The 11151-nt window shown below is 47.1% G+C and overlaps 1 protein-coding gene across 1 annotated transcript in view; it reads right to left on the bottom strand.

The window, feature by feature from the left end:
• Nucleotides 1-740: 740 nt before the first annotated feature.
• The window catches only part of dok6 (docking protein 6), a 39000-nt gene continuing 28589 nt past the window's right edge, over nt 741-11151 (bottom strand). Inside the window, exons 5-8 of the mRNA XM_062521045.1 lie at nt 10412-10601; nt 9624-9762; nt 8352-8460; nt 741-979 (exon numbers count right to left, since the gene is read on the bottom strand). Coding sequence (XP_062377029.1) covers nt 819-979; nt 8352-8460; nt 9624-9762; nt 10412-10601 — 599 coding nt within the window. The 3' untranslated portion in view covers nt 741-818. The remainder of the gene's footprint in view (nt 980-8351; nt 8461-9623; nt 9763-10411; nt 10602-11151) is intronic.

Here is an 11151-nt window from a genome sequence, read left to right as displayed (position 1 = left end):
ACAGCTCCGGTTCAGCAGAGAGACACCTTTACGTCTTCTTGTGTCTGTTCTTTATCATCCCTGCTCTTCAATAAAATGGCATCTAAAGTCATTATTAAAACGGAAATACACTCAGCTGGCTACAAGAGGCTTTCTAATCGGACATGTTGGACCAACAACCCTCCTCCCTTGGATATCAGAAGGCACTTCATACAGCAGCTCATAGGTGAGTAGCCATGTAGAGAGACAGAAGTGAATCATGAGAACCTGCCCCTGCCCCCCACCCACAGTTTCATGGAGATAACATGTCAATTTTTAAAAACAAAAATAACCCCCTCAAAGATGGTGTGAATGCCAACAAACACAAAACTATCACAAGGCATGGGTATACCTATGAGGTTGCTAAACTGCCATGGAACTATTTTTAGCAATATTCTTGGGAGAGAAAAAAAACTCAACACAAAACCAGACAACAAGACATACAGTATGGTAGGCTACATCAACTGGACATGGTGACTTACAAATGAACAAGAAGAAAAAGATGTTACTATGTTGTCAACATATAATTGCAGAAAAATAAATCTGTATTTAAATCTACAAGAGGAAAAAAGTTTTTGGTGCAACTTTCACCCTACTGTTGTTTTACAACAGGTAGCCTACAAAAGGATACTCCTTTCGTCATTATATTAACTGCTCTACAAATCACTATTATCATTTTAAATACATTAATATATATATATTTATATTTATATCACAGAATCCTATATGTGTCCCTAGAGGGTCGCTAAAACGAAGGAATGTCTCGTTTTGGCTTGATAGGGATATCTATGTAGTGCTCGTCATTGCAGAGTTGCTGTGCTGTAGTCTGTTTCATAGTCACTAGAGGGCGACAGCGCTTGCTCTTGGTCTGGGGGCGAGCATGACGCGTCCTCTTTTTGCTCAGACAGGAAACTTGGGAACGTCTGCGCCCGAGGAATCAGCGTCAGCGTCAGGCTGCTCCCTGTCGAAAGAGGCAGAAGAGAAGGCCGTAATTAGCATCGTTACCATTCATCTTGTTCATATTTTACCCTCAGGGCAGAGAGGGAAAGAGATTAGTACCATCTATTAAATTCTATTCTACTATGGCAGCTAAAGAGCTGAGAAGCAAATAGCCAGGGACCACTCGAGGCTTCAGTTTAAAGCCCATCTTAAAATCTTTCATTTTTAAGGATTCCTCCTTGAACACTTGAAATCCTACTTGCCTTTGCCACATTTATTCTAACGTCATATTCCTGCTAAGACTGTGTCCACATAAAAATCATGAACAACATTGCCTTGGTGCTGTTAACATTAATTGCAGAGAGTGTTCATGTCAGCATTGATTAATACCCATTAGTTTGCATTTCACTTGCTTGATTCAAATTAATAACCCAATTTGATGGGTCCCTAATGCAGGGGCTGCTTAGCTGAAGAGGGAGATGGATACCTGGGCTGGGAGCTACTGGACGCCTCTAATTAATTATAGATGAAAGGGAGAGCGAAAAAAACCCACAGAGGTGAGGCGAGGATACCTTCGTTGGTAATTGCAAAGCACACAAAAGCAGAGCAATGCACACAGACACACACACACACACACTATAATATATAAATAAGACTGCACCACTCTTACATGCAAATACACACGTTGTCCCTCTGTGTGTGTGTGTGTGTGTGTGTGTGTGTGTGTGCGTGTGTGTGTGTTACAGTATGTGTGTGTAAAAGCACAGGCCACACAGGAAATTACAGTTATAAACAGTGTTCTGTCACTTCAAGGAGTCCAGCAAGGTGTGACCACGGTCAGAGTTTGCGTGTTTCTCCCTTCAACCGTGCTACCTGCACAGCTTCCGTCCACTTAGCACTGGCCACCGGCCTACTGTATGAGCAGAGCTGGTCACGGCCGGAGGACAGGCTATTCTGAGCCATACACGCCTTGCGCTCGTCACTCGCGCTCAGGAAATGTATGCAACCCCCGAGACTCCCCAGCATGAGCCAAGCAGGCCACCGTAGGCCGAGGCGGCCGGATGGGTGGTGGTGGTGGTGGTGGTGGGTGGTGGTGGTTGGTGTGGGGTGTAGCTTGCCAGGGCTCCTGGCCACAGAGCGTGCTCCAGTCACCTTGGAAATGGCTGTCAAGCTGCAGCCCTGGCGACGGAGGCGGCCCGGCCCAGGTGGCCGGTGGTGGACGGTCCAGCCTGGCGAGCTGATTAGCGGGCTGGACGGGGCGCCTGCCTGGCCAGCTGCTGGACTGCGAGTGGTGGGCGGAAAAGGGAGCGCGAGCCAGGGGCTACTCACACCCTCAACACAGCGTGTCCCAGTCACACACACACACACACACACACACACACACACACACACACACATAAACACACACAAACACACACACACAGGTCATTTGTAACTTGCCCCCCCCCCTCACCCAACACACACACGTACACAGTCAATTCTTTCCTACAAACCTCGCCCAAACTCACACCCTCAACACACATACGCCTGCACACACACACACACACACACACACACACAGAAACTGCCAGAGGGCACGGAAGAGCCAGTCTCATCTGGTCCATTCCAAAAGAGCCCATTAAGAAATCTATTATCCTAATATTAATTAGGACACAACTCAGACAGGGGTGGCAGGGGGGCAGGGGATAGGCCTACAGCACGCTCCCTTTCACCATCCCCATCACCAGGGCTTTAACAGTCAGTTACATGCAACCAGTGGACCACTCCCGTCATTCCCATCACACGAGGCAGTGCCGTGACAACACAAACAATGAGACTGTTCTGGAAGGCACGTCTCCCTGATGAGGAATGCTCCTCTTTGTGCCACAAGGAGAGCCACATTACTAACCGCAAACAATTCTAACAGGCCTGACTGCTCTTATGCCCTCTCTCTATTGGTTTGGTCTGAAATAGCCGAAGCGCTATGCAATCTAATCTGAGCCACACAGAACACAATCTAATCAAAATATACTGTATATAATACAGTATATTATATTTTACTGTATATATTTTATACATATTGTCTGGGGGAAAAGTGAGCTGCCATTTTAATGCTCCAGGCGTTTGAGTTTCATGGTGGAAAAAAAAACCCCACAATAAATGGGGCGATTGGAGCAGGCAGTAAACAAGCACATTTGTTGGGCAAGGGAGCCGGAGCCTCTGTGGCGCTGGAGTGACTGCGGCCAGAGGCCCCTGCATCATCCCACTCCCCCTGGGGCTCTCCTGAACTCCATCACCGGCCGGGGGAGAGGGCGGGGGGGGGGGCAGGAAGATGAGGGATGTGTCATTGCTTTGTCATTATAGGGGACGGTTGCGTCATTCTACCTGGTGGAACAGATGCTGCTGAATTATGGTGGTGGGAAGCCATTTGAAGTGGAGTGTGTAAAGAAAAGAAGCGTGTGTGAGAGTGCTTGTGTGTGTGTGTGTGTGTGTGTGTGTGTGTGTGTGTGTGTGTGGGGTTCGGGAGCAACACAACTCACTCCACCCTCAGATGATTCACGAGTGGTAGCTGGTAGGTAAGTCTAGCAGGTGGGCAGATGTTAGCGTTCCACTGCCTCTACAACCCCACCCCACCTCCCCTCCTGCCCCGTCTCGTCTCTCGCTGGCGCGTAGCGTACTTTACTGCCGTTAGCCACCGGATCGACCTTCGTCCGGTTCCGCCGCGCCGTTCATCACTATCCCTCCATAACACCCCCCATCACCCACGGGATCTAAATGAGACAGGGCTGATGCAGACTCCATTAGAATTGCTAATGCTAAATAGACTGTTGAATACTTCACTAAATAACACCTCACCCCTACAGCAACGGCACACAATTACTTTTCAAACTTTGCGTTTGGAATAAAAGTGGTATCCTTGTACTTTTCCATTTCGATATAACAGCCTGTAATTGATCCATTTGAGAGCAGAGTTTGGGGACTTTTTTTTTCTCCTGCTAACTTTAAAGTGCACTTATTTCTCTGCATCAGCAATCCTTACATTGAACAAAGCGCTGAAGACATTTCTCTCTCTCTCTCTCTCTCTCTCTCTTCCTCCTTCTCCTCTCTCTCACTGGTATATAAGACCCACATACCATTCAGAGATGGGTGTCATATTTCCATAAAAAAATAAAGAACCCATCATCGTTTAGGGCCTCTCTCTCTCTCTCTCAGCTCTGGCTTGTTGCTTATCTTCACTTCCAACACAAAAGTCAGAGCATATCTGACGGTCTATTTGAGACGGAAAATGGCCGTAGCGGCAGCAGTGGACCCTGGAGGAGATGTGGCTCTCATCTGACTTGGGGTGCCTGGGGCGACCCAGGGCCACACCAGGGCCAAACCAGGGCCGGATGGCCTCCAGCCGAAGCTGCTATTCTAGAGAGAGGGAAATGAGCAGAACAATCTATTTCTCAAAAACGCATTACAATAAATCTGATGTGCTGCTTTTAATTTCCAGGCTTCCGTTTGCCTTTGAGAAGCCAACGCTCTGCTGAAAATGTCAAGCCCGAGCTGAGGTTGAGTTTTGCCAGCGAGAAAGAAACAGAAAAAGAAAAATCCACTGCCTGCTGCAATAAGTTCAACTTGTCAACAGCGCTGGCTCTTAAGGCTACCCGGACGTTCACCCTTTTCTTTCTTTTATTCAGCATAGCTTTCCGTTCTCCTTTCTTGCTTTGTTTTTTTTTTCTCTTTTGTTCATTCATCTGTCACAGAAACAGTTTGTCATAAGCGACAACCCCCACTCCACACAAACACACACACACACACACACACACACACACACACACGCTCTGATCAAACCACAGGAGACTGGGAACAGGTGCTACGAATGACACACCTGGGACCATTCTAGTCAATCAGGCCTCGACGAACCCTTCTGAAGATAACAAGCTCCATCTCCACCCTCAGAACTCTCCCTGTCTCCCGGACAGCTTATTAACAAAAATGAAAAATCACACGCTCAAAGTAACCGATGTTTGCCGCAGTTCTACTCCACCGCTAAAGATACCCTTCAATCCCTCTACAAGTCTGTCACTAAAACAGTCCACAGTCAGAGCGCTCATCGGGGAGATGCAACGCTGTCATACAAAACTGCCGCACTGTTGGAGACGTGATTCATCCCGTGCGCGTGTGTGAGGTGCTGGTGCAGTGGTGAATCATACGACACACACGCGGACTACGAGCAGGAAGCTCTCCGCGGCTTAGCTTTGAACTCGTACAGTATACTCGCGGTCTCCCGCGGCTCGCGCTGAGCCCCGGCTGTAACGGTCCGGTATTCTCCGCAGTAACTAACACGCGCGCTCAATAATTAACGGCGAGGGTGTGAGAGTGCGAGCGTTCTAAAAATACGTTTTTTTTTTTTCCTTTTCCGTTGCGATTTGATATTTTTTTTTTGAAGCTGGAGAGTTTAACAGAAGGTAAAGCGTCCTCGTGGGCATACCATCACGAAACAAGCTGCCCACGGCGCTCCAACGTGAGCGAGAGGATGCTGTCGATGACGCGGGGCAGAGCTTGACGGAGAAGCTGTCATCCGCCGGGGTGATTCTGAGCAAGTTAGAGGGGCAGCTGTGGTCATTTCCACTGTGGGTCCATCTCCGCTCGGGGACCAGGTGAAGTCCAACACCCCCAAAAAACACACACTCCAGGGGACAGCTACCCAGCATGTCGAATCTGTAATTAAAACTCCTGTGTTTTGGTTGCCGGTGCAAATAAAAAAAAGGAGTGTTTTCACAGTTTGATGATTAGCTAAATGAAAAATAAACAAATAGGGCTGCAGTGGAGCTCCGAAAGCTCGGCTGAACAGCAAGCAGTGGGCTCCCCTTAATTACACCTTGGGACCAGGGGGCATTTAATCTTAAACGTTCCATGACTCAGGAAATTGAGCATGTTGATTGCAAATTCATCTTGTGTACAATCAAGTGGGGCAGGGGGAGGAAGTGAGGTGCAAATGTTCCATTCCTTACCTGAACCGGGGCCAATACAATCCATATTCTGCACTAGGCAGCCAGGGTCATTTTCTTCTGAGAGAAAACCCATACACTGTATAAGCCACAGAGGGGCAGCCTGCAGATTAGTTCACCTCTATACTGATCCTATACTGCTGAGAGGGAGACTGATGGTAACCTGTGACTTTTCTCCAACGTAACTAGCTCACAGTGTGTACTTTACTGCTGTGAGACCCAAGCAATGGGAGCCAGGAGGATGAGGTTATCCAGCAGTGTTAAAGCACCATATGCAAACCACGCAATTACACAGAAGCATATTACTGGCAGTAACCTCACATACACTGTTGGTGAACACGGATCTGGCTCTTATCTGGCCCAGATCTGGGAAATATGTCCAGTCCACCGCTGTCAGGACATCAGCATTAGTATAGCACTACACACACACACACACACACACACACACACACACACACACACACACACGCTGTCATCCAAAGCATCCTCAGCCATGGCCACACATTCAATTTATTCATTGGAAAAAAGGGCCCCCACAACAGCAACGTTCTGCTGAATTTGTGTTTCGGAGGCAAATATGTGAGATGGACGAATGCTCCCTACATCACTTCTCAACATCTCGGAGAACAACAATAGGAATGCCATCATGATAAATGAGAGCCTGGTTTTACCTACCCCCCCCCCCCACCACACACACACACACACATACACACACACACACACACACACACACACACACACACACACACACACACACACACACACACCACCATGCATCACACAAACACACACACAGACACATAAACAAACAACTTAAAGGGCCATCCCTGCAGTTCTGGCTGATCTCACACACGCTAACCAATTTAATCAGCCCAAAATATATCCAAATTGCAGATAAACAGCACGTGGTGATATCAAAGCTTGGTGTACATAAGATGCTCTTTGAACACGTTTCAGACTTTCAAAGGCAATAATTAGCTTTTTTGTGATTAAGATGATAGACGAGACAATTTCTTCAAAGGCTTTGAGGAAATAATTGCTATGCAAGACAAAGAGCATTTTTTTTCTTTGTCTACCTGACAACTCATCCAAAATGCAATACTTAATTAGGGAAAACACAATGTGACTGCGCCTTGGAAAGACAGAGCACTAGAGAGAGAGAGAGAGGGAGAGGGAGGGAGAGAGAGAGAGAAAGAAAGAGTGGAGGACATCTCTCGTGTTATGGGTATTTATTCAATTTCTCCATCACGGAAATTGCTTTATTGCAGAAAACCTCCCAAAGCGCTTAATCCTTAGATTAGGAGATTACTACCAAAGCAAATGCACTACCAAAGCAAAAGCACAAGCCACAGCAGGGACACAGAGGGAGGGAGGGAGGGAGGGAGGGAGGGGGGGTAGGGACAGAGAGAGAGAGAAAGAGAGAAGAGAGAATGGGAGAGTTGAGAGAGAGAAGAGACAGGCAAAAAGGGAGAGTGGCAAAGAGAGCAAGTGAGAGATAATAGAGGGAGCAAAAGAAGAGATGGAGAGACAGAGAGGAGAGAGAGTGAGAGAAAGAATGAAAGAAAGAGAGCGTGCAAGCCCATGCTGTCCCATGCTAACAGCTCAATCAGCTAAAAGACTGTAATCCCCCAGCAGCAGCAGCGGCGGCGGTGGCGGGCGGCACGGCCAGTGGACAGGTGGCCCCGGGCTTTCTCCCTCCTCAGCAGGTGTCCCCGCTACCGGCTGCGGGGCGAGATGAGGCCATCAGCGGCCCTCTGCTACCTGTGTGACGGCCGCGGGGGGTGGGGGGGGCCTCCGGAAGGGGACACCCTCCACCTTGCACTCTCCACCCTCCACCCTCCACCCAGGCCACGATGCGCCTGCTCCCCGGGGAGACAGTGTCAACAGCAGGGCTGTGAGGAAACAAATGAGGCGCTGCTCTACACGGAGGGGGCAACGACTACAAGCACAAGGCTGCGCCTCCACAACAACAACAACCAAAGAAGAAAAGAAAAAAAAAGCCGCGTCAGCTTGTTTCTTGTACAGGAACTTGTAGGCCTCCGGTATGGATTGAGGATCTGTTCCAGAGCCAACTGCTATTAGAGATATATATCCCCATTAACAGTTCTGCATAGAACACGTACGAGTTGAGTCCCATGAGAACAGTCCGGAACACCTCAGATTGTCTGAGGAGAGTTGGAATGTGCCGTTTCCATCATGCAAAATGTATATATGCATGAACATTGTCCAGGATAAGGTACAATTGTGACAGTTATTTACGACTGAACAAAGCAGAACCACAAAATAGGACTCATTTGATTTCAGTCTAGTGCGGTAAAAATGTCAAAGTAACCTTTTTCTCCTTCTGTACGCAGCACATCTTTTTATAACCCGTTCCGTGCCTGCACCTCAGTCTGCTAATTGCCACCTATAGCTTACCTTGACAACTGTAGATATCTCCGACGCTGTTCTGACGTATGATGTGTTGCCAGTAGACGCTCCGCGGTAAGGATATTGACTTTGTTAATGAGGCCTCGTTCGAGAGCGTCTGGAGAAGAAACAAAATCATTACCGCTGGTCAATTACATCTTCACTCATACCATTTCTAAGCGTTGCCACTTGAACATTCACCAGTGTTTCAGGCAATGAGTTTCGCTGCACACCAAAGCGCCTCCATTAGCAGCACAATCCATCAGGACAATAGATAGGCAGGCCCACCATTACGCTACTGTGCTTTGGGCAATAGTGAGTGCTACAAATCACATAGGGAAGCTACAGATTCAAAAGCAGCGCTCCATCCAGGCAGTGACTCACACACAGCTTGTGCATGGAACATTCTGGAATTTTCAGGTAATTCTAAAAGCAACCTACTTCATGTTTCATAAGCACCTTAAAAGGAAGGCAAGACATTTTAAAGAATGTTAGAATTATCTAATCACTGTCACTAAGATTTCCCTAGATCTCTACAGTATATTCCTATAACTCTATGAATGTCTATATTCCATTAATATAGACCATACATTGTCACAAGTTTGGAATCATATTACCACCATACATATTTGGAGCATAAAGGATAACATACGACATGAGAGTCTCCACATGACAGCTTGAGCTTCCATTGCTTACAGAGCTAGCCAGGAACAGCGGTCAGTTATAGTGTTGGTAGAATACCAAATCACATGAAGAAGAAGAATCTGTGACGCAAGCGGCAGCATCCATACCATATTAGGGTCAATCGTGCCCACGAGGACCCAACTTTGATCTCGCTATCTCGCTCATTTGAACTCGATCTCTACTGCCCTCTCTCAATTAACGGCAAAACGCCAGCATACACCAGCAGCACAGATCTAGTCAGGAATAGTGGTCAGTTATCTGTCTCCAATTGATGGAATACTAAATGACATGAAGTAAGACTGATGAATTTCCTATGAAGTTTCCATTCACTGCTGTTTAGTTTAGAAACTCCTGGAGCTGGTATTCTGTATACTGTATGTCTGAAGGGTGAGGATGGTCTGAGCCATAGTATATATGTATATACTATACACCATATTGTACTATATAGTATAGTGTATACTGCATATACAGTATGTCTATGGTCTGAGCCATAGTATATACTGTATGTATATACTATATACACTATATTGTACTATATAGTATAGTGTATATACTGCATATGCAGTATGTCTATGGTGTGAGCGGGTGGAGAGTCACCTGTGAGTTCTTCTCCATCTCCATCAGCATGCGCTCGTGCTGCTCGGCGATGGACAGCGTGGCGGAGTGGACGCGCTGGTAGATCATCTCGCCCTCGCGCGTCTGGAACGTGAACAGCCCCTCGCCCGTGTCGCACATCCTAGAACCCGAGAGAACACAGAAGGGTTCTCACTTCAGCAGGTGCAGAAACAAGGGGAATGATGACGCTCAGGAAACGGCGTGTGAAAACGATCCAAAGAAAAACAGTCAAAGGTTAGGCACTCATATTTTGTGTGGGTTTTTTGTGGGTGGGTGGGGTGGGTGGTCATCCTTTCTCGATTACTGTAATTTGGGGGAAATTCGGTAGCCTTTTATAACCACATCCAAATGTAATTTGTGAATCAAGCTTGGCTGTTTTCCAATGGGGATAACTTCTCTTGCATCAGGGTACATTTCCCCCTTATGTCGCATCTTGTTTGATTTATGGCAGCATAAATTATCACGTCATATAATTGCCAGTAACTATATTAAGCATGAAGTGTAAAGTGAGTAAAAAGCGTATTACTGTAAGGCAGAGCATGTCAAATGGACACATCCCTGTAATTCATCAAGCACACAATTGACGTACATCCCTAATGCATATCATCTGTATTAATTACAGGCCATTTGCCTGTGTGTTGATGTGGGCGAATTGTGCAGCCTACTGGAAGTAAGATCATGGAGCCCTCTCCCACTGCTGCTGCACTGGGCCTGTGTGTGTGTGTGTGTGTGTGTGTGTGTGTGTGTGTGTGTGTGTCTGCCTACTGTACCTCCCGGCCTCGAAGGTGAACCACGTGCAGTCCCTCCCGTAGCGGCGCAGCGAGCTGAGGGGCCACATGACCAGCTTGACCCGCGCGTTGTGGATGTCCCACAGGTAGATGTTCTCGTGCGTGATCTGCATGGTGCACTCGCCGTAGATGTCCAGGTTCGGGGTGGGCATCAGGTAGACGTTAAAGCGCTCTGGATATCACACGCACACACACACACACACACACGCACACACACAACACACACGCGCACACGCACGCACACACACAACACACACACACGCACGCACACACACAACACATAATGAGGAAATCATGCAACAGCACGCAATCAGGAGGAAAAACAGTCCATTTGTCAGGCTTTGCTCAACTAACTGTTACATTGCATCAACAAATGAATACTCTAGGCATCCATTGTGGATTTCTGAGAGCAATGTCTGGACTGTTTTTTGAGACGCATCAATGCATTCGTTTTATTATTATTATTTTTGACGCATGTCTGGTAAAGGCAGTCAACAATTTCTTGATAAGGACAGCTTTTCCCAAGGACAATATTTCAAACTCATAAAACAGTGTCTGGATATGTCTAGAATCGTGCCAGAAATGACACCATAAACTTTGTTCAATCTTAGCCAGAATGAAATGATCTCTGATAGGCCTTTGCCAGACACTGGAGCATCAGATATATGTAGGCATAAAAAAAGAGAGAAGCCTTGGACAGTTTTGCTTGTTTCTCTCTCTCA

This window comes from Sardina pilchardus, chromosome 19 (genome assembly GCF_963854185.1).
Source record: "Sardina pilchardus chromosome 19, fSarPil1.1, whole genome shotgun sequence".
Taxonomy (NCBI): domain Eukaryota; kingdom Metazoa; phylum Chordata; class Actinopteri; order Clupeiformes; family Clupeidae; genus Sardina; species Sardina pilchardus.
The sequence above is the reverse complement of the archived record's forward strand: the minus strand, read 5'-3'. Positions and strand labels throughout refer to the sequence as shown.